This window comes from Primulina tabacum, chromosome 3, assembly GCF_025594145.1.
Source record: "Primulina tabacum isolate GXHZ01 chromosome 3, ASM2559414v2, whole genome shotgun sequence".
Classification (NCBI taxonomy): domain Eukaryota; kingdom Viridiplantae; phylum Streptophyta; class Magnoliopsida; order Lamiales; family Gesneriaceae; genus Primulina; species Primulina tabacum.
In genome coordinates, this window is record NC_134552.1 from 5,704,216 (window position 1) to 5,727,928 (window position 23,713).

General features: G+C 36.0%; 3 protein-coding genes across 6 annotated transcripts; 2 read left to right on the top strand and 1 right to left on the bottom strand.

Moving 5' to 3' along the window:
• The first annotated feature begins 1,379 nt into the window (after positions 1–1,379).
• On the top strand, positions 1,380–7,902 carry LOC142539598 (isoprenylcysteine alpha-carbonyl methylesterase ICME-like). 2 transcript variants are annotated; one of them, XM_075645163.1, is made up of 11 exons: positions 1,380–1,895; positions 2,101–2,177; positions 2,551–2,620; positions 2,698–2,778; positions 5,979–6,053; positions 6,188–6,289; positions 6,687–6,824; positions 6,917–6,982; positions 7,067–7,210; positions 7,354–7,420; positions 7,498–7,902. In XM_075645163.1, the coding sequence occupies exons 1-11, from the start codon at positions 1,645–1,647 to the stop codon at positions 7,657–7,659; spliced, it is 1,233 nt and encodes a 410-aa protein (XP_075501278.1). In that variant the 5' UTR covers positions 1,380–1,644; the 3' UTR covers positions 7,660–7,902. The 2 variants fall into 2 exon arrangements, with proteins under 2 accessions (XP_075501278.1, XP_075501276.1); XM_075645161.1 differs by having other exon boundaries at positions 1,382–1,895; positions 7,330–7,420.
• Positions 7,903–8,393: 491 nt separating this feature from the next.
• Positions 8,394–10,987, top strand: LOC142539600 (protein GAMETE EXPRESSED 3-like). 2 transcript variants are annotated; one of them, XR_012818949.1, is made up of 4 exons: positions 8,394–9,552; positions 9,625–9,737; positions 9,832–9,996; positions 10,080–10,987. XR_012818949.1 is itself a non-coding variant. In XM_075645166.1 (4 exons), the coding sequence occupies exons 1-4, from the start codon at positions 9,231–9,233 to the stop codon at positions 10,262–10,264; spliced, it is 789 nt and encodes a 262-aa protein (XP_075501281.1). In that variant the 5' UTR covers positions 8,394–9,230; the 3' UTR covers positions 10,265–10,987. The 2 variants fall into 2 exon arrangements, 1 of the variants encoding a protein (XP_075501281.1); XM_075645166.1 differs by having other exon boundaries at positions 9,625–9,996; positions 10,080–10,112; positions 10,203–10,987.
• Positions 10,988–11,182: 195 nt separating this feature from the next.
• Positions 11,183–19,164, bottom strand: LOC142539599 (nuclear matrix constituent protein 1-like). 2 transcript variants are annotated; one of them, XM_075645165.1, is made up of 9 exons: positions 18,799–19,164; positions 17,591–17,800; positions 15,285–15,538; positions 14,913–15,183; positions 14,726–14,809; positions 12,501–14,515; positions 11,761–12,028; positions 11,461–11,608; positions 11,183–11,320 (listed from the first exon to the last, which is right to left on the bottom strand). In XM_075645165.1, exons 1-9 carry the CDS (start codon positions 18,997–18,999, stop codon positions 11,301–11,303), a joined length of 3,471 nt encoding a protein of 1,156 aa, XP_075501280.1. In that variant the 5' UTR covers positions 19,000–19,164; the 3' UTR covers positions 11,183–11,300. The 2 variants fall into 2 exon arrangements, with proteins under 2 accessions (XP_075501280.1, XP_075501279.1); XM_075645164.1 differs by lacking the exon at positions 11,183–11,320 and having other exon boundaries at positions 11,410–11,608.
• Between the last annotated feature and the right edge of the window lie 4,549 nt (positions 19,165–23,713).

Consider the following 23,713-nt stretch of genomic DNA (forward strand, 5'->3'; position numbering starts at 1 on the left):
AAATACTTCTCATTTAGGGAGTAAAATAAAGTATTAGTAGACTCGAATTAGATATTTTGTGCACTAATTTGGGTATCACATTTTAACTTCACAAATGACACATTAAAAGTCACTCAATATTACTTGAAACTATATTTTTTATATCCCAAAATAATCAAAATTGAGTCTTAAAAGGGTAAATCAAGTATATGTGAAATCAAATTAGGTACTATTTGTACCAATTTAGGTAGCACGTTTTTTATTCACAAATCTCATCATAAAAAAATATTCAATATTATCTTCAAATTATATATTTTGACATACTCAATCGAATTTGAGTATTTAAAAGGTAAAATCAAGTGTTTGTGAACTCGAATTATGTATTATTTGTATTAATTTAGGTATCGCATTTTTGCCTCACTAATATCATCATCGGTGTCACTTAATATTACCTTCAAATTATATTTTGGCATCCTCAAATAATTGGATATGAGTATTTACGTGGTAAAATCATGTATTTATATACTCTAATTAGATACTCTGTGTACCAATTTAAGTATCACACTTTAACTTCACAAATGACACAATCAAAAGTCACTTAATATTATTTGAAACTTAAGTATTTTCTTACACATTTGAAGTATTCAAATAGCCAAATAAAATATTTGGAACCCGAAAATAGGTATTTTATCGATCAAAATAAGTAATTTTTCTAATTCAACAATGAGTGAGAAACTGTGTTTTTTCAAAAATTAGACGACATGAATAAGTCATCTTAATGCATTTTCAATGAAAATACCAAAAATTATTGAATTTATTGTGATAGCTTGAAGATCCAATATTTTCTTACACATTTGGAGTATTCAAAGAGTAAAATCAAGCATTTGAAACTCCAAAATATGTATTTTTTTTTGTCAAAATAAATACTTAACTTTATTTCATGATGAATGATGACCTATGTTTTTTTTTAAAAATAAAATGACATGAATAGTCATCTTAATGCATTTTTCATGAAAAGACTAACAATGACTGAATTTATGGTGAATGCTCGAAAATATAGTATTTTCTCATATATTTGGAGTATTCAAAGAGCGAAATCAAGTATCTGAAACCTCATAATAGATATTTTGTATGTCAAAATAAGTATTTACTTTTATTCCATGATAATTAAGAAACAATATTTTGTTAAAATTATATTTTAAATAGAGAAAAATGATATAATTTTTGTGGATAAAATAATATATTTATTTAAACAATAATGGGTAAAAATACAAAGTTTGCGTTATGATTAGTTAAATCTAAATGTATAGATTTGTAAGATATTGATTTTTAAAAAATTATGATTAAATATTAAATTTTAATTAAAACATTGATAGAAGTATTTTTTTGAAATTTACCGTTGATGGGACAGGTCGAATGAAGCAAAAGTTTCTAAAATTCTTACCTGTTTTGTCAGATTCTTACCGGTAAAAAAAACTCCAGTCGGCCATTACTGTTTCAATCACGCAACCCAATGCGAAATCCGACAGTTCGTGGAAGCTTTCCGAAAGAGGATTCTTTCGCGAATCCCGTGAGAAGAACCCATTCCTCCGTAGCAATATAAAATCAACTCCATAGAAATAGTTGGAATCTGTCCTCGGATTTCACGCAGACGCATCGGCGGGTATGGAGGCGACGACGTCTCTGCCGCCGGTTATTTCTTCCAATAACTTGGTAGAGCAAGACCCGGGATCGGATTCTCTGTTCAGGACCTCGAGTTTTCCGAGTGGTTCATCGGACCAGCGGTGGAGGAGGAGAACGTCGTCGTTGCTTGCTCGGCCGACTCGCCAGAAGTCATTTGGCCGTGAGGTCGGCCACGCTGCGGCGGAGACTTATTTGATTACTGGGCTTAGCTTCAAGCTCCTTAGTTATCTTGGGTATGCTATTCCCAAAATTCACTGTTCTATTTCTGGACAATGAATCATGATTCAGTGCAAGTTCTGAGCTTATTGGATTTTAGATGCAACGTAGCTCGAATGAGGAGTTCTTGTATATTCAGGAAAATAAATAAATAAATAAAAGTTGGATTTTTGCAAGGAGCTATTTTTATTTAAAATTTTCTCTAATAATTTCTGTTTTCAGGGTAGGCTATCGATGGATCAGTAGACTCCTTTCTCTTGTTCTTTATGCCATGTTTCTTTTGCCTGGATTTCTCCAAGGTGAGCATCAATTGTCCCACGTTTATTTGATTCTTTGAGTTATTCTTTAATTTGGGTGTGTGTAGAGCATATTTTTACTAAGGAAAGCAAATGAAGTTCAGAAATGCTGGGAGGCATTTTGTTAATGTATAACTATATAGAGTACTAGCAAGTAATAAGCAAATGTTTCCATTTGTTGTTTTGGACTTTTTTACTAATCTCCTCTGTGGAAACTGCACTTGATACGTTAACCTTTCACATGTTTCCTCTCTTTAGATGGAAATACCGTCCCATTTTCTGCAAATACTTTGACTGAACCTGTACTTTCGACATGCCTCCCTCTTTTTAAAGAATGCACAGTTCTATTTATCTTTATAAATCTGCCTATTTGTAGTTGGATTCTGTTACTTCTTTTCAAGCCATGTCCACCGAAGTATTGTTTATGGAGATCGGCCAAGAAATAGGTATGTTTACGCCAAAATAGTGCTTCTTCTCACTTCATTTATTTTCATGGTGTCGTGAACATGAAATAATCTTGCAGATTGGATTTGTATTTACCAAAAAATATTGATGGCCTAAAGCCTATGGTGATATTTGTAACTGGTGGAGCTTGGATTATCGGGTGAGTAAGCGAGAGGTCATTTCCTTTCATTTATATGTTAGGGGTCTGAGTTTGAATATTAGCTTGTTATTTGAGAGATCACTTCAGAGTTTCAACAGACTTGTACTTTTGGTACAATTGTTAAGATTGATTTAAAAGTAGAGAGGTGTTATTTGTAGTCCACAAATTGCTAATTACACTATCTTTCGGCTTCTTATACATTTTTCCGATACTAGTTACTTCTTAACTATTTAATGCTTGTAAGGAAAATCTTGCCTACTTCAAATGTTTTTGTTATCACATGCATAAAAGCATATATAAGGGGAGTCAGTTGTCTAAATTTTGTACATAAACTAGGATTAAAACCAAGTGTCCAAAAAGCAGGCATCTGTTTAATTTTCTTTGCTCTTAATCAAATTAAGTATTAAGTTCATGGGGTAATTTCACATTTAATCTATTAATTAATAATTAATACCAATTAACTTCATTTTATGCTTATGGTTTTGTATTTTTGACTTTCTACCCGTATCTTTTTTTCGTTATAATATTTAATTATGTCATATTTTATTCTATTTCTTTTAAACAAACAATATTTCATTCTATATACGTACAAATGTGTGAATTTTTTCGATCGTGAGAGAAATAAATTTGATTTATATTCATAATGAAATAACTCATTATAAAGTATATATATATTTTAAAAAAAACTTCAAAAAATTATATATACGAAGGACTCATGATAAGACACAAATGTCCTCCTTATTAATAAAAATCCGAAAATTCAATAAGGATATAAATGCTAAAAGTCTAACAAATTGCTAATGAATTATCACTACAATTACATTGATTGTAGTTATTTATATCATTTCAAGAATAAAATTTAACTCCTAATTGATATTCTCAAATAATTCATCTTTATATTACCTTTAAATGTTTTATCTTTTTAAATTTCTCTCTACATCATATTTTTTATTTTAATGCAAATTTGTAATTATTTTTTTAGTATATTTTCTAATTAAGTAATAAATTATAGTATCACAAGAAGAAATAAAAAAATTAATGCAATATGCGATAAGTAGAATAACATGATAAATATATAATAATATATTTTTTGGTTTTTTAACTAAGAATTGAAAATAAAGAGTTTAATAAATTATTTAGGAGAATTTTTATCAATAATTATGAGTGTTAATATATTAATAATACATAAAATATGAATATCTTAGAAGAATTCAAACAGTTTAGCTATAATAAGAAATTTAAAGATTTTAGTAACACTTTTTAAAAAATATATATATATATCAAACAAATTTATACATTCAATAAACAAAAATTTGGTAGCATTTGAAATATCTACTAAGAATGTTTAAGATTTAGATAATAAGAGTGTAAAGGTAAATTCGACCATGGTTTTCAGGAACAATGAAACCAAAATCAGAACTAATTTTTCTTGACTTCAGTTCCAAAATCAGCTCTCATAATATATAAATTTAAGACATGACTGTTAAACAATTAATTTCATTGTCTCACATATTATATAACTATTTTATTTAATATTTAGAAATGGATGATAATAGCAATTTTTTAAAAATATTATATGTCAGACAAATTTATAAATTCAATACAAAAAATTTGGTAGTATGCGATTTTTTTATTTATAATTTTTAATTCATATATATTTTTCTTAATTATTTATGAAATTTTAGGAAAAAAATTAAAAAATCTATAGTCAAGTAGGTGACATAAATATTGCATATAATTTTACTATGATACAACTCAAAAACTCAAAAACCAATGATTTTAATGTTCAATATTACGACCTATTTGATATTAAAAAATGGATCATAAAAAACGAATAGTTTGAAATGTTCAATGTACATACATATATAAGTACTAAACACATACATATACATATATATATATATACATACATATACATATATTTATATTTATATAACAATGCTGAATAAATTATCTATGATATAGAAATCTAAAAACAAAAGGTAAAAAGTTCTGTAGGAGGTTAAATATTTTTAAATTAAATATTATGAGTTATAGTTTACTATTAATATTATTATTTCATTAGTTTTGATAATATTTTGATGAGACGAAAGTTATTTCTTACTATAAAAAATAATATATGATATAATCCTTATAATAAATATAAATTATAATGATCATTGATTAACTTATGTCAAAGTATTAGAGTTTTTACATATGATATTTTAACATTTTTATTTATTTTGAAATCAAACTAACAAATTCATCAAATACAAAAATAGCATTTTTTATGCAAGTTTATTTTTTTTTTGTTATATTTCAATTTTTTATGTGAAAATCATATCAGTAGTTTAAAATATATATTTAATAATTATTCTATAAGTTTATTAGATTTTATTTGATATTTACTATATAATATTATTTAAATGTGTATTTCATTACATATGTTGATTTATATATTATTTTAAAATTATATTTAACAAGAAATTAATAATCATCGATATAGTTTATAAAAGATAGATTCTGATATAAAATTAATTATTTATGATATAAAATTCTAAAAACAAAAGTAAAAAAATTATGTAGGTGTTTAAATATTATTTAAATGAAATATTATGAGTTATATTTTACTATCGATATTATTATTTCATTAGTTTTAATGTTGTTTTGATGAGTTAGTCTCAATATTTTAAATTGATAATTATTTATCATTAGTGTGCTTGATTAATGTAAATTATGATTTATGCATTGATAAAGTCCACAATTTAATTGATTTTTAGTTTATTATGCCTTATACGTGGTGTTTGAATATATTTTTAACAAAATTTGTTTCAGTTCATTTGGTTCTATATATTATACTAATTATAATTTATTATATATCATAAAATTAACAATTTGAATTTTAATTTAACAAAAAATTCGAAAGTAAATTATATAAGTTCTTAATTAATTTATTCGTTTAATATAACAAGAGATTAAACTCAAATAAATAACAAAACGATTCAAATTATTTTTTTAGAAAATCAAATTTTTTTTTATCATATAATTGTTATTTACGTGCATCGCACGTGCTTCATTCTAGCAAAGTAAAAAGCTTGATGAAGTGTGATCAACATTATAGAGTGTAAACGGCACTATCATAAAAAATAACTTGCGGGATTTCCTGCTGAACCAAGTAAAACATCTCTATTCAAAACTATAAACATGATTTATATTTGCAGGTATAAAGCATGGGGGTCTCTTCTAGGACTACAATTAGCAGAAAGAGACATCATAGTTGCTAGCATTGATTACAGGTATCTGGCATGGTTCGAGTTATAGTTTGTTAATCCTATTATTCATGGTAATCAGTCTATTTTGTTTTTTTGGAATAAACATACATTCTTTGAGTTTCACACCATACATTCTAATATATTCATTTGCAATTCAGAAATTTTCCACAGGGGACAATTAGTGATATGGTTAAAGATATTTCTCAAGGGATTTCTTTTGTCTGTAACAATGTTGTTGAATTTGGAGGTGACCCGAACAAGTGAGTCATTTATTCTTTTACATTTAGATTTAGTTGCTTCTTAGTTGGAGAGTTTGGTATTCGATGAAAGGGCTCAAATGGCAAATCCTGCTACGCTTGATAGGCAATAGCTCTGTGTATCATCATTCAAGCCCTACATTGTATAACAGGAATTGATTTCATAATTTAACGGCCAACACGTTCCGATCTCAACTTTTGTTATGCTGGAAACAGTATCACATCATTCTTTGTCTTGTAATGTGAAGAAAAACAACGATATATGATAAACGGTTTCTGCTCTATTTTTTTTGTAAACTCCATTATCAGTGACGAGTGCTAGGCCGAAGCACAACGTTTATGTTAGATAATGTACAACCATAGATCTTCTAATACCAAGCTTTCCCTTTTGATTTATTAGGATCTATTTAATGGGGCAATCAGCTGGTGCCCACATTTCTGCGTGTGCTCTTCTACAACAAGCAGTCAAAGAGTCCAACGGAGATGGCATTTCTTGGAGTGTGTCTCAGATAAGAGCTTATTTTGGTTTATCTGGGGGGTGAGTTAAATGCGACAATTTCAAAAAATTACACAATGATAGGCACTTTGCTATTTGATGGGCATCATAGCTCCTAATTGATCAAACAACAGGTACAATTTACTCAAATTGGTGGATCATTTCCATGGCCGAGGCTTGTATCGCTCCATCTTTTTAAGGTGTGCTTAGTTTCTGGTCTTAACCTTTAGTCTAAAACAAATTTTGTATGTTTCTTTCATCGTCGTCATGATATTTCATCACAGTATAATGGAAGGGGAGAAATCATTGAAACACTTCTCTCCTGAAATCATTGCACAAAGTCCAGGCCTACATAATGCAGTTCCTCTGCTGCCTCATTTTGTCCTTTTCCACGGTACCTCGGATTATTCCATACCATCGGATGAAAGGTTCGTTTTTTTTAAGAAAGACGGTAATATCTTTACATTAAAACAATTTAAGTTAACACAATCTCTTGTAGAATCAAAACGTTCTCTGTTTTGCTGTCTAAACTTGGTTGCGATTACAGCAAAACATTTGCTGATACGATGAGGAAAGCTGGGGCTCGAGCTGAACTTATCTTATATAATGGGAAAACACATACAGATCTATTCCTCCAAGTAACTGATGATTCTATTTCTGCTTTGTTTTCTGTAATTCTTGGTCTCTGGATTCTAAAGCCAATTCCAAAATTCAGGATCCTCTCAGAGGCGGTAAAGATGAGCTTTTCGACTATGTAGTAACCTTCATACATTCCGATGACAAGGAAGCTCTTGCTAGTGATGCCATGGCTTCTCCAAGAAGACGCTTCGTCCCTGAAATTTTGTTGAGATTGGCTCGTGAAGTTAGCCCCTTCTAATGTTTAAGCAATATACACCTCGTCAAGATTCTTCAACTCGCAGATTCTTTACGAACATTCACCTTGTAACTGTTGAGAGTTCTCTGTTCGATATATTGTATTCCTATTTCCTAGAAATCGTATAATTGAAAATTTCCCATCTTGATACTATCACATAGGATCTTGTTGACGGAAAACGTAAAGGTGGATCAAAAAAGAGTGGAGTGGGAAATTATATGTAATCTGACTAAAATTTTTAAGCTATTTACAACGATGATAATTGTAGTTTAAAAGTAATCTGTATTTCGTAGAACTTCAAAGAAAATAAATTTTCTAGTTTCTAACAACTTGAGCTAGCATTTTCTATCGAATTAAATTTTTTTAGTTAATTTAAATCGAAAAAAAAGATGAAATTCGAGATAAAAAATCAGACTTTTAATTAGACCAAAATTCTAAATCCGTTTCCCGCCATGAACATACAGTTATATTAACCGTTTGTGGATATGGATTTCTTTCTTTGTGGGTACTTCTCAGATGTTGTGCTTTGCGAACTTAAGAAGAGAGATGTTTCTTCCTTATCCTGCTTTGATAATCTTGGCCATTGTTGTCCAATTGCCGTCTGTTGTAACATATAATTCCCGACATTTCAAGAAATCGTCATTGTTTGCAGGTACCCTTCAATCTTCTCCACTTAGGATTTTGACCGGGTTTTCTTTTTCTTTTTTTTAATGTTTCAGTTGGCTGTTTCGTGAAAAAGTTACTGTGACAACTTAAATTTTACGGATGGGGATTTCGATTACTGAATAATGATCTAAATCTTTTGACAAATGACAATTGGCCTACTGAAAAACAATGGACGATTTAATGTATTCAGGAAAGAAAATAGGATTCTCAGAAAATTAGATATTAAACTTTAAGATTTGGTGATTGAGGGCGTGAGTGGTCTGAAGAATTTTCTCGTTTCAGCAGATAAGTCTTCCAAGAAAGCAGGAGGCCAACTTTTCAAGAACTTTGTTGGCGATGATGGGCGGGTTTTTGCGTGTTCCGACGGGAACTTTTTCGCCTTTGACAAGAATGGATCCATTGCTTGGATGTTACATTTAAATTATACATGCAATGCTGATATAGCTCCAGTGCATGGGGGTTCAAGAAAGGCAAGGCCCAACACTCTTTTTTGTTGCATAAAATTTTCAACTTTTTAACGTATTTATTAGTGATCCCTGATATTTTCGAGTCCTACGGCAGATATATTTGGTTGCTGAGAACAGGGTACTGAAAATCCATCCTTTTAAAAATGGAAATACTGAGTCTGTGGTTGAAGTGTTCTTTGGTCCGGTTGAAACAGATATTGTTGGAATTGCAGTACGTATATCTAGCTCGCGTGTTGTTATAAATGTTAAGAACAGGGGCCTCTTCGCACTTAGATTACATGGAAAGCTTCTCTGGAGCGCTGGTCCGGTACTTTATCGGCATGGTTATCGCCAAGGTTGCCGGAAATGTACAACATATTCTTATTTTACTTCTGTCCCTGTCATTGATCATTGTGAAGCTAGTATATATGTAAGCCTTGATCGTCAATTGATCGCTCTTACATGACTATTATATATTTTGAACATGCGTTTAGTTTTAAGGTTGTGAAAGTATCACGTATTCTTGTCTACTTGCAAGGTCTCAAACAAGTAGGAGAACTCTACTCGTTATCGTTTCATGGTCCTCATTTCAAATGGATCCAAGATTTTAGTTTTTATGGAAACAAATTTACCATAACTTGTGGGAACAATGGTCTATTGTACGTCATTATACCCGATAAGGCCCGAATTCTAACCTTGGAAGTTTCCATGGGAAGCATTGTTTGGGAAGGAAGTGTTGAACCTTTAAGTTCAGAAGATAATGAGCCAGTTGTTGATGCTAACGGTAAGGATAAAAAATACGAGTAATTTATGCTTATTATTTACCTTCGAGACCAAAGTTGACCATATTAAGCAGGGTGGATATCCATTGGATCATTGGATGGATTCTTGTACTCATTTTCACCAACCGGATCTCTCAAAAAGTTCCCACAGTCAACAAGTTTGAGTTCGGTTATCCAGGTTAATCTGGTACGTGACTGCTCCGGTTATGCAGTTTATGTTTCTCAGACAGAAATGGAGGACAGAGAAGCCAACATAATAGGAGAGAACATATATGTTGCAGCAATGAAACCTAGGAATGCTGTATTTACATTGTTGGTTCCAGCTTTGGGGTCCTCGTACTGGTCTGAGAGCAATCACAGTAACTTATTGTTCAATCTGTCACAAAGCGATATGAAGCACTTTTCGACGGATGAAAGAACAGTTCTGTCATTTTTTGCAGTTTCGAGTAAGTTATCAAAACCTTAATCCGAACTCGTTACGCTTTCTTAATAATTAGGAGCTCAACATTCAAATCGTTTCATTGTGCAGGAAATGGCAATCCATTCCCTTGTCGTACTACTCGTAATGCTCTTCTGTCGAACCGGCATTTACCAAGTGATTGTAAATACACACATTAATGTCTTATATTTTGCTGTTGTTGCTCCAGGCCAGGCCAGAAGCTTGCATCCTACACGGGTAATTTGGTTTCAAGATATCATTTTTTGTCGAAATAATACAAAGCTTCAGTCTGATTTTAACATGTTATGCAGGTAACGAAAGCACGATTGTACTGTTTCTATTATCAGAATCAGTTCTACTGGTTTTACTAGCAGCATCTGTCAAGTACTGCTGTATACGAAAATTGGATTTTTAACAGCTAAGTACATTACTCTTTTGTTCAACCAGCGTTCACTGCGTCTGCAACAGAAAGAATTTGACAGGGCAATCACAGATCTTGAACAAAAAGCATCAGAAGCAGCAGTAACCAGTGAAGTGCTAGAAAAACTGAACGCCTTGGTTAAAGAAAGAGTAGGCATCAAGAGAAAGATCTCAACAACATATAGTTTGGGACGGGATAGGGAAAAATCAGGGTCGAAAAGCGTTCTCCCATTGTATGATGGGACCATCCAGGAGCCATTCATATCAGGGTTCGAAGAAAGAAAGTACTACAAGATTTCATACGCCAACTGACTGTTTCTTCAAGTGACAGCAGTCTTGATAAAGGGCAAGACACAAGTATCCGCAACAAGGCTAAGGGACAGTTTGTAGTTGATAGTAGCAGCAATGATGAAATTCATGGAGGTTTTGTAACTCTATTGATTTCGGAGCATTCTTGTAGTGAAATTGAGGGAGTGAGGATGGAAGGTGATGAAATGGGAAAGGGAAATATAGTTTGCAGGAGTAGAAGTTTGAGGAGAACGATGTCATTTCAGTGACTTCCGTTTAGAACGAGGTTGCAGCGTAGATGTAGTTTAAGAATAGGTGTTATGTGTGTAACGAATATTTGTTAAACTGCAATAATCATAATTAGAGTATCATTATATACATATTCAATACTGACTGCAAGATGAGCATTTGATTAATTATGGAACTTTCATTTCAGGGGCGACCCTACAGAGTCAAGAATTTCTGACAGAAGTTTATACAGATGAGAGAGTAAAGCAAATGCCAAAGAAATTGAAGAAACCAAATCCAGTGTCAATAAGTGCACTGATCAAGAATGTTACATATCTATGTAGTACAGACACCGAAAAAACCCTGGCTTTCTATTCAACATGAAATCCTGCAGCCTGAAACAGTTAAAACAAGCAGATAAACAGTAACTCCTGACTAAAACCTGAAAAGAAACTTGAGTCGTGGGACATGATTAAGATGACTAAAGGCTACATGGTGAGAAAAGTCCATATCTTTTTTCTGATTGAAACTTCACCTGGATGATTGACCTCATCGCCATCATCATTGTCAATCTCAAGGTTCTCACATCCTGCAGTTATATTTTCCTCTATCAAATCCATGTCATTTGTAAAAGTATTGGTTGTGTCCATATTTTCTTCATGATTGTCCCCCTGAGTTTTCAACTGTAAATGCAACAAATAGAAGTCAGGAAGTCTTAAGGTACATTAATTCTCGGTAGCATAAAATCAGGGTCATTCAAGATGAAGGTAGTTTCGATCACGGGGATAACTACATAAAATCATTATGGTGAATAATAGAAGCATGATAGACTGACAGGGCTGTCTGCTGAAAACTCACTAGCTGCTTCAGTACTCCTCACAGGCTCGTCACCATCACTGCCATGAAATCCCTCAGAAAGAGTAACTCCAGTTCCAGGTTCATGAATTTCATCTGTTGAAGCTCCAACACCTTCAACCATTTCGGAAGAGCTAGCCATAATGCCAGGTAATCTGTCATCTTTGCCTTTTTTACCACTGGCTGTCTTTCCCTTTCTCCTTTTCCTTGATTCATGCAAAGATCCATTTGCTAAAGTAGCTCCTAAACTGGATAAAAAAAATGTGAGGAAGATAAGTATCTCAACGATGGATCCAGAATACATAAAATGCAAATGGAGAAATGGCCGTGAGCAAGATTAGCCAACACATGTTTATGGCGAAATTGGGATCTCCTCATGAATCCACAAAAATAAATGACCTGCAGTTTCTCAGCTCTCAACCTTCAAAAAGCACGAGAAAAACTATCCATAAGGTATATATAGTCAAAAGGCAAGCATAAATATGCCACTTGCACATCCACAGCTGCTCCATTTCCAGCTATGTTTTCTCAATAGAAACTCCAACTGGTAGAGATGTACATGAAACATTTTAACTTGTACAAATGTTTTTAATTTGTTAAAACATTTTATTTTACGAAATTTATCAAGCAATTGTTTGGCCATTCAAACTCTTCAAAAGAGAAGTCCTTCCAATCTCTCTTAAACAATCATACTTTTCTATGAAATGATACAAGACTCACATTTTGGGTGTCCGGAGGTTATAACGTTTCTCAACAAATTTTTGTTCAGTAGCAGAAACTCTTTGTTGCTTCTTTCTGTGCTCACCATCAAAATGGCCTGCATTGTGTCTGTCATTGCTTGCCGTTTCTTGTGATATAAGCATGTGGTTTCGCTTTATTCTCTTTTTTTGTGTTTTAAAGAGATCAGATTCTGATACACAACCATTAACACACCAAATCTCATTCTCTTTGGTCGATTGCCCTAGAAAAGAGCTACCACCTTCAATCACAGCTTTCACAGAACGTGTTCTAGTTGGCCCGGGCCTGACATTCCTTCCAGGTCCATGGGAGTGAGTCTTCGCATCAGAATTCTGAGAATTTGCTGGAACATCTTCAGGGTTATGATTAGAAGATAAAGCTTGATTAGCTTCATCCTCCCTGGTGCCACTTTTGGACAGCATTATTTCAACATTACAAGAATCATCAGCAACCTGTAGGATTTCTGGTCCATTTTCAGTGCTTCTTAAGATATTTGGTGAATCCATGTCCATGTGCTTTATGATTGCATCCACGGCAGAAGCAGGTTCTGGTTTTTTTCCTGGTGAGAATTTAAATATCTTAGAGGTACATTTTCTAAACCAAGACATGGTTCCATCAGTAGCAGGAGATCCTGAATTAATGGGGAAAGGGGGCAATGCATTGATTAACCACACAGATGTGCCTTCGACCGGCTCCTTCAAATAATTTTCCGCTACTACTGGCAATGGAGGGGCCTCAAAGTTTTCCAACGCAGTTAGAGAATTAAGATTGGATAGTATATACTCATGAACACTATCCCCACATATACCGCAGTTCTTCTGTTTATCAACAAATGTAAGGAAGCGCTCTCTTTCCTTGACAAGTTGTCCCCTTTGATCCTTCAACTTTTGACTTAGTCCAATAAGATCCATTAAATCTTTTTTCATCTCAGAATGTTGGGCCTCCACTTGCTTCTTAAGATGTGAAATTTCTATTTTGTCTTTTTCGTTCCCATTTCTTTCCAACTTTATCTCTTCCATTTGTCTTCTCGCCACTTCCCTCAGGCAAGTAACATTGTTAAGCTCTGCCTTGCTCTCTTCCTTGAACAATTTTTCTTTGTCATGCAAATGAGTCTCCATCTCTTCCTGCCTTCTCAGCATTTCAGTCTCAAATTCTTGTTTCTGCAGTTCAAAATCGTATAGGAGTTTACTTTCGTCACTTTTATATTTTTCAACCAATGTTAACTTCTCATGCTCCATGCTAGCAGCAAAAGAATCTTTTGCTAATTTAAGAGCTTCCAATTCCCTCTGCACGTACTGTTGTATTTCGATCTTCTTGTTATTTAACATTTCCTCTTCAGACTGCCTTAGTTTTTCAAAATTCTTTTTCTTCTCGAGAACATCAGTCAATTCTTTCGTTATATCAGCTCTTCTATCATCCAGCTGTTCCCATTCTTTCTCAAATTTCTCCTTTTCTTGCTTCAAATCATCCGTCTCCTTCAAAAGCTGTTCATTTTGCAACCTCCACTTGTCCAACTCCCTTTCCAACTCAGATTGCAGGCGTCTATGCTCCAGTCTTTCATCTTCTGTTACCTTTAATTGTTCATGTTCTTCTTTTAACTTCAGTTGCTGTTTTTCAACGTCAGCCCTGAGGTATTCAAGATCAGCCTTGACATTAAACAAGTCTTCTTTTTCAGTATGCATTTGTTCCCTATCTTTCTCCAAGCTCTTCTCATCAAATTTAAAAGACTTTTCTCTTTCCTCCAAAACTTTAAATCTGGAATCCAAATCCATTTCCTTTTCCCTCAATTTCTCCAATTTCTTTTCAATTGCTTGATCTCTTTTCTTCACTTTCTCTTCCATACGAATAATTTCAGCTTCTTTTTTCTCCACTTCAACCGCCTTGCTTTTCAACTGTTCATCATGAAGCTTTCTTTTGTGATCCATCTCCAACTCAAATTTCTTCTGCTTTTCTTCCAGAATGGCCTTATGTTCATCCAAGTGTTTCTCCATCTCCAACTATGTATTTTTAAGAGAAAATGATGGGAGAAATGGACAATCAGATTCACCAGGCAAAGTATTAACGGCCGAAAATAACTCTCAGATGAAGTAAATATACAGGCGTTAGTTAATCACAACACTGAAGTATTTCAAAACACAGGTAAATATGTTCCGAGAAGACAAGAGTAGATGTGACTTGATAAATAATATGTTAAAGAAAATACTCACTTCTTCTCTGGTATTTAACTTCTTTTGCCATTCTAGCAATTGTTTCTCTTTCATCTCTAAGTTCTTTCCTACAACGTCAGCTTCCTGCACTAAAATTTCCTCACAACTTAAAGAGGACAACCTGAACAATTCCATCAAGTCACCAAAAAACATGATCTATAAAACCATTCAAGTAAAAGAATCTTGCCTTCTCCTTAAGAGCAAGGCCTGCTATTCTGCTGCTTATATCTTCTTCTTTCATCTTTAAGGTTGAATTTTCCATCTCAATAATTTTTTGCAGTTGTTCAAGGTCATTCTGTTTCTCCTTTGTAATCTTATCCTTCTCGTTTACCCTCTCCTCTCTTTGGTTCAGCAATCTGCGACAATCTACCAGCCTCTCTTCTCCTCCCTTTAATTTGTTTTCCCACTCTCGCAAGTCTTCCCTTTGTTTAGATAAAGCAGTCTCTTGCGTTTCACGCCTAAGAAAATGACTCCTTATCAGTATCATTTAGTTGAACATATAAACAAATCAAACTATGCAAGAGAGTTAGAAGTTATGATAAAGAGCTAAAACTTATACTCTGCAGCAAAAAAGAACCGTTCTCTTCTAAGTGTGTTTTCTTGAGTCTCCATGTCACGCAATTTCCTCTCCAACTCTGAGCTCTTCCTGCTCACCTCAGCAAGTTTGGCATCAGCTACATGAACCTGCTTCTCAACTTCCAATGATTTTTCCTCAGCACCAGCGGCCAGAGCAATCGCCTCAGCCAGCTTTGATTTAGTATTGAACTTAATTTCAGCGTATTGTGTGCGTATCTCACGCAGATCCTTCTCTAACTGTGCCAACAGCGGCACAAAAAGTCACTTAATGACAACAAATGACTAAAGACGTGATTATCATTAACGAACCCTCACGATCACCTCTTGAAAATATGCAAAAAAATCCATGATGTCTAGAACCCAAATTAATATTAAATCATGACAGCCGACCTAATTGATTTTTTCGTTTCCAAATGCTTACATCCACTTTGTTGCACACGGATAGCTAGCAGCTGCCTCAAGTAAAAATAATGTATCACGTTGAATCATAAATCACTATTAGCAGCAATAATAACTTCATAATTACCACAGATGTACAAGCGACAAGAAAGTAAGAGAATTTTCCCAAATTAAAAAAGCATTAACTAAACCGGCTAATTTATTACCTATTTTTGTGTGGGCCCTGAACACTTTTGGAACTTCTGAATTAAGAGTTTGTAGTTCAATTTCAATACTAAGTTCAAGCAAGAGATGTTCGATGAAGTGACAGAGAACCCAATCAAGCAGTAGAAAGAAATTAAGCGGAAGATAAACAGTTTAACTGGTAGAGATAATACATCCAATAGAGATAAATGAGCAAAGACATGTCATGATCATGAGTTAACCATGTAACCGCGTGTATACAATAACATATTACGGGATTGTTAGTAGGCACGTGATGATGAAACCGAGTTTCCTAAAAATAGTATTAATATGAGATTGATACTTTAAGTGAGAATTCACTATCATAAATTAAAGTTTTGAGCATAAGAGTGAAGAAATGAATACACTAAAAAGCAGAAGGAGGAGAAAATCTTAAGAGGAATTATTGCGATTTTAATTGTGGTAAGCACTTTTGATACTTTGCATAACATTTAAAAGTCTTTTAGTCAAATGCTTGATATGCATTTGCTGTAAAATATACTGTGGAAGTGATATTCTTTTATGAGATTAAAAGGGAAATATTTAATCATATTTTGCATAAAAAGCGTTGTTGGTACACCAGTATGATCATAAGTTCCATAGTGGTCAAGAACATTCGCAACCTCAGTGTTTGATTAACGTTTGTTCTGAATCTGTGGACTGGGGGTTAATTCTATCTTTTGTTCCTTGCTGTTTTCAACAGGTAAAATATTCGCAATATGTGATCTATAGTGAGGGGTCAATGTTCGCTATTATATGCTTGCAAAGGGTATATCTTGAATGAATATTTATGACATGATTACTTTGTGAAATGAGCGAGAATGACCAAAAAATAGCAAACATTTAACAAAGTATTACATATTAGTTTTGTTACATTTATGCTTTTGTCAATTCCATTTGTCTTGAGTAATTAACGCAAACAATGTTTATTCCGCATCAATTCTGTTGTGTTTACGATCTCTCTGTTTCATTAGCCTGAAAGCGATCATGTGATGTACTTTCATTTTTTTTTACTGATGTATATAGGCCATCTGATAGAGTTGGCAATTCACCATTTCCTTTCACATATGTACGTATTTCAGTCTTCAGATGACTAAAACCTGCTCGTGTTAATTATGTCCATGTTTCACATATTTTATTGAAACGTAACAATTACATTATCCTCAAAAGAGTATTTAAATTAAGCTTTGTAGTTTGTATAGCTACTATATTTGTTCGATCATTTACATAGTAGTTATATCTTATCCAGGTGTCAAGCTAAGATAATTCTGTTATGTTCATCTTCATATCTTAGTATTGACCACTCACTCAGTAGAGAAGTCTTTCTGTTCCATTTACACATTTTAAGCTCCGTTCTGTGTTGACACATTTACTCTCAATACAGATACTCCCGTCCATTTAATATTTTGGGCATGAAAAATTATGAAATCCAGATTTTCTGAGCTATAAATAATGAAAGTAAGTAAGACGCTTTAGGATCAGTAAAAGTCGCAGTGGGCAAGTACTTCATTATCGTTTTTGAGATTCTAACCGGGGTACTGCATCACAATTTTAGTTTTCCTTGACAAGAATCAAAAGTTAATTGTGATTTTTTTAAAAAAAATATTGAGCATCCTGATCTCAAAGTAAAGGTAAATTCATGAGGAAATTTGAAAGTATAAGTCTTACATCAAGTACACATTGTCTTTCTGTACCCAATGCCTTCTTTAAATTCTCTTCTCGCTTCTCCACTTCTGCAATTGCAATTGAATGTGCAGCCCGTTCTCTCTTGAGGGATTCATCAACCTCTGCTGAAGCATGTTTAAATTCTTCATACTTCATATTCCACTCCTTTTTTTCAATCAAAAGAAGCCCCATATTGTACTGATACTCAAAGAGCTGAAAAAATAAAAAACAGTGGAATATTTCTATATTGAGAAATTGAAACAAAAGAAACCTTTTGAGTTTTGAGTAATTGTCTTCAAACTCATATCGGCCCACTATTGGAGTCTAAAGCTAAGACTGGAAAAAGAATATCTTAGTTCAGATACCATAACATTAAATGAAACACTTTAGAATTAAAGCTAAGTTTAGATAAGTACAAAGCCTGAGATAATGAGAACAAAGGACTCCTCGCTGGTTGACAAGGCAAAAAAAAAAAAAACAATTGTCAGTGCATATTTATCATGTAACTACTCATCAAGACAGATTCGGAACCATAGTTTTTCATTTTACCAAGTATTAGATGTAATTACTCAAACCATCCTGACTTTTAGGAGGATTTCAAGATTTAGAGTATTAAATGCCAACAAATTCAAAACAATGGCTGAAATCAAATCAACTGGAACATGCTGCATCGAAGGCTGCTGTAAAATTTTTTTAAGACAATATTAATTAATATTTTTAAAAGTGGACTTGAAAAGAATGTTTCAATTTACGCCAGTGCAATAGGTTACAATCCTAAACAATCATCCCAACTACGTGAGACAAATCTTGGCAGAAACTGGACTCTGTGTCTCATATCAGACACCTTTGTAATGAAGGGTTCTTTGAATATTATAATTTTATTATAAGTTTAAGAATTTAATTTTGAGCGGTGGATCCACCCTACTGCCAAACATTTCGATGATCAAATTCGCTGCTTTATCCGAATTAATTAACAAGTACAAAAGTAGTCAAGATTTAAACTTAATGCGACTTTACAAATCTTGTTAAACTGCAGCTGTCCTGAATAAGAAAATCTAAATAATTTTCCCAAATTGCACAAATCAGGCACTAATAAATACTCAACTCAAGAAAATGCATCAAGATTACCAAAAAAACCCAGTGAAAAAACACATATAGTAACCATATCCAAAGCAAGCCATGGCCGCTAAATAAGGTAACCAACCGCCCACCTCGTTTTCGAGTTTCAAGACTTTATTAACTAGCAACTCTTGTTCATTGGCCCCGTCGTTTTCACAAACATCCACGTCTTTGTTTTTCCTTGAGATTTTCGAGTTCGAGTTCCACTCCGAGCCCGGCCCGGAAATCGACCCGTTCTCCTGGCCCACCTCGCTCCTCAGCAACGACCATAACTTCTTCTGCGGCGTGAACATCACATCAGATCGGAATCCTCCGACAGCGGACTTGAAAGAAGTCCCCAAATTTCGGTTATGAAGTAGTGTGATGTCCGGCAACTCGCCTTTCTCAGAGCCACCTTTCTTCTTGTGTGCGCATCACCACTCTCACGGTCTCATATTCGTCTCCTCGACAGCATATTTCATATGAAATTACACTTTCGTCCGCTGCAAAGGATGTATTCGAGCCGTTGAGTTAGGGCAGTTTCGGTATTTCACCGGACGCCTTTTTTTTGTGTGGAACGTGGGGGATTTGGCACTGATGTATTTCGAGCTCCTCGAGTTAGGGCAGTTTGGGTATTCCACTGGCCTTCTTTCTGTGTGTAACGTGTGGGGATTTGGCCCCGGGATCGTTGAGACGATATTACCCTTGTTCGATTGTACGTTGTGGGCGTTATTGCGGCGGGTCGGAGCGTAAGAAGTTGAAAATCAAAGGATTTGTCGGTAAATTTATTTGTCGGATGACTAATTCCACGTTGTTAATGAGTTGGATAACCTGAATTGGAGATGTTTTATTGATGACTTGTACTTTAAGACAAAACAGATTGTGGCGGCTTGACACACAATTTTCTTTTTCTTTTTTTGTTTTATAAATAAATAATTAATCCAATCTCGAATATTATTGTCTGCATTTTAGTGAAAAAGTAATAGTTTTGAAGCTTTTGGAGGTCGACTCATTCTTCCACTCGTTTCAGTATGAATTTCTGGTTAATTTTTCCGAAATGATTAGCATGTAAAGCTTGTTTTATCCTTTATTTTTACAGTTTAACTAATGGCCTAGTTTTTTGTATGTAACCAACTGTAAATGTGTTATCTGAATCGATCTCTTAATTTTCAATCTTTCAAGAATCGGAAAAATTGCATGAGTTACGCCCCATTTGTTACATTTCCTGATTTTTAGTTTATGCAAGCATGTAGATAAAGGATTTGACAATTAGCATAATTGTTGTTGCAATGGATCGGTATGAACAAACATAGTTGTAAATTCGATCATCAATTCATCTGATTTGGAGGTACAAAATCACCCTTGTTTTCACAAATCGGGTTATGAAATTTATGTTAGAAATGACTCGTATGAGAAATTTATTAATCCATTAATACAATTACATTTCAGTTAAAAACCCAAATTTGTGAAACAAATGATTGTGCCCATGTATGATTATGTATCAAGAACAATTGTCTACCAGTTGCACAGCACTATGTCGACAACTCACATGCACTGAAAATCACCAATGGTTGTTGATTAGTTGTAAAGGCTAAGGACTCCAAATGCTCATTGAATTGTGAGCTTGTTTTTCTAGAGTAGTATAAAGCTACGTTTGGTACGAGGGATTAGGTGAGTTTATAGTTTTTTAAACCAACTAATCTCATGTTTGGTAGAATTTTTATTAAACCAAGTCAATCCCTCTTATAAATTATTAGGTTATATTAACTAGAATAAAATAATCAATCCCCACCCCCTAAGATTATTTATCAACTCTTAATTTATCATATTTTTCCAATTTTACTATTCTCCTATATCCAAACTCATCACCACTTCTCGCCACCGACCGTCCATCGATCGCCGCCGACCAACGCCGCCGCCGAAGTGGATGGACAATTTTGTCAATTCATCAAAAGATTCTCATTCTTAACAATCATATCAAACATAATTGATGCGATCCGAGTGAAATGAGTGAGCAGAGTCGGGTGCTCCACCGGATCGAATCAATAATATTGTTCAGGAAAATGAGCAAGGTAGATGGATCTGTGAGCTATTGCTTCCACTGTGACCTGCAGACAGGGAGATAAACTCATGAATGGGCGCCGGAGGGGTGTCCGACGTGGCCACTCCGATGCTTAAGTCAGTGAATGATTCAAGCCAAGAACCAATATAACCAAGTGATGGTTGTGATATTAGTGTGAATGAATGAATGTAAATGTAAAGAGAGAACCTGATATTTATAGTAGAAGAAGTAATGATGACCTCGTTCTCCGTGCTACCTACTAATTATAGTAGGACGACTGAGCATACCCTATATTCTGACATATCAAATCTCATACTAGTCACATCCAGCCCATCTGATTTTGTCAACCCATCGGCCTGGTGTCAGAGATGGGACAGTCGCCCACATCCTATTCTGCTAGTATACTCGAGTGTGGTGCTCATATCGAGGTGGCCCGGGTAGAAAGTTCCCAGGAGCTTGAATGAGAGCCCGGGCATCCAATAACCCGAAGAGAAGTCGTCTCGGTCTTTCAACTGTTCGGCCTCTGGTGACCCTTCTAATAGATTTACCCTGACTTGAGCTATCTGCTAGATATCCCAGGTCGTCCGTGACCCGGGCACAAGAATCGTCCATGACTCGGGCACAACCCGGGCTATCCCGAGGGTATCATCACTTCCTCCTTAAAAAGTCGGGCTAGAGTCATACTCGCTGTCCCGATTAGTCTTGTGTGCCCGATCATGGAAAATATTTAGTTTGTCTGTAAAAGCATCGGGGACTTCATGTATCCCAGAGTTGGGATGAAATGCCGGAGTCTTACGTCTTATGGACTTGAGATAAGATGTCGGGACCTCATGTCTCCCGGGCTTTAAAATAGATTGCTGGGGCCTCATATCTCCCGGACTTAGGAATGGTCGAAGTGCGGAGCCCCAAGCCAGGTTTGAGAACCCTGGGCTTATGAATAACCAAGGTACGGAGCCTTGAGCCGGGGAGCATGTCCCGGGACTTGGGAGTGGTCGAGATGCGGAGCCCCGAGCCGGGGTATGGATCCTTGAACTTAATAGATAACCAGGGTGCGGAGCCCTAGTCTTCATGAATGGTCGAGGTACGGAGCCCCGAGCCAGGGTACGGATCCCTGGACTTAATAAATAACCGGGGTACGGGTCCCCGGGCTTAATAGATAACCAGGGTGCGGAGCCCTGGCCTTCATGAATGGTCGAGGTACGGAGCCCCGAGCCAGGGTACGGATCCTTGGACTTAATAGATAACCAGGGTGCAGAGCCCTGGCCTTCATGAATGGTCGAGATACGGAGCCTCGAGCCAGGGTACGGATCCCTTAACTTAATAGATAACCGGGGTACGGGTCCCCGGGCCAGGGTAGGGGTCCTTGGACTTAATAGATAACCACGGTGCGGAGCCCTGGCCTTAATGAATGGTCGAGGTACGGAGCCCCGAGCCAGGGTACGGATCCCTGGACTTAATAGATAACCGGGGTACGGGTCCCCGGGCCAGGGTACGGGTCCCTGGACTTAAAAGATGACCGAGGTACGGGTCCCAGGGCCAGGGTACGGTTCCCTGGAATTAATAGATAACCGGGGTACGGGTCCCTGGACTTAAAAGATGACCGAGGTACGGATCTCTGGGCCAAGGTACGGGTCCCTGGACTTAAAAGATGATCGCGGTACGGGTCCCCGGGCCAGGGTACGGGTCCCTGGATTTAATGGATAACCAGGGTACGGGTCCCCGGGCCAGGTACGGGTCCCTGGACTTAAAAGATGACCGAGGTACGGGTCCCCGGGCCAGGGTACGGATCCCTGGACTTAATAGATAACCAAGGTACGGGTCCCCGGGCCAGGATACGGGTCCCTGGACTTAAAAAATGACCGAAATACGGGTCCTCGGGCCAGGGTACGAGTCCCTGGACTTAATAGATAACCGGGGTACGGGTCCCCGGGCCAGGATATGGGTTCTTGGACTTAAAAGATGACCAAGGTACGGGTCCCTGGGCCAGGGTACGGGTCCCTGGACTTAATAGATAACCGGGGTACGGGTCCCCGGGCCAGGGTACGGGTCCCTAGACTTAAAAGATGACCGAGGTACGGGTCCCCGGGCCAGGGTACGGATCCCTGGACTTAATAGATAACCGGGGTACGGGTCCTCGGGCCAGGGTACGGGTCCCTGGACTTAAAAGAAGACCGAGGTACGGGTCACCGGACCAGGGTACGGGTCCCTGGACTTAATAGATAACCGGGGTACGGAGCTCTGGCCTTCATGAATGGTCGAGGTACGAAGCCCCGAGCCAGGGTACGGATCTCTGGACTTAATAGATAACCAGGGTGCGGAGCCCTGGCCTTCATAAATGGTCAAGGTACGGAGCCCCGAGCCAGGTTTGAGAACCCTGGGCTTAGATAATGTGCCGGGGCCTCGTACCTCCCGGGCTTTAGATAATATTCCGGGGCCTCCTACCTCCCGGACTTAAGATAATGTGCCGAGGCCTCGTTCCTCCCGGACTTAAGATAATGTGCCGGGGCCTCGTACTTCCCGGACTTTAGATAATGTGCCGGGGCCTCATACCTCCCGGACTTAAGATAATGTACCGGGGCCTCGTACCTCCCGGACTTAAGATAATGTGCCGGGACCTCGTACCTCCCGAACTTAAGAGATTTTGCTTTACCTGCTGTATTAGTTTTATTAAAAATCAAATCACTAACCTGGAAATATTGAATCCGAATTCATTTTCGGTAGAGTGAAACTTCTCTGGTTGAGCTAAATTAGGTGACTAATATAGCTGTATGCTACTGAGTGCATAGCAAATGCTCTTCATGCCAATCCGGGATAGCTGCTGAGCTTTGAGCCCATATGAAATCCACATATAAGATCTGAGTGCCGAGCTGGTCGGACTTGTATGTTTGCCAAGCAGATATGGGCTTATTTTTGAATGGAAATCATATCTACGTCTTGAGCTCAAATTCCCACAGACGGCGCCAATG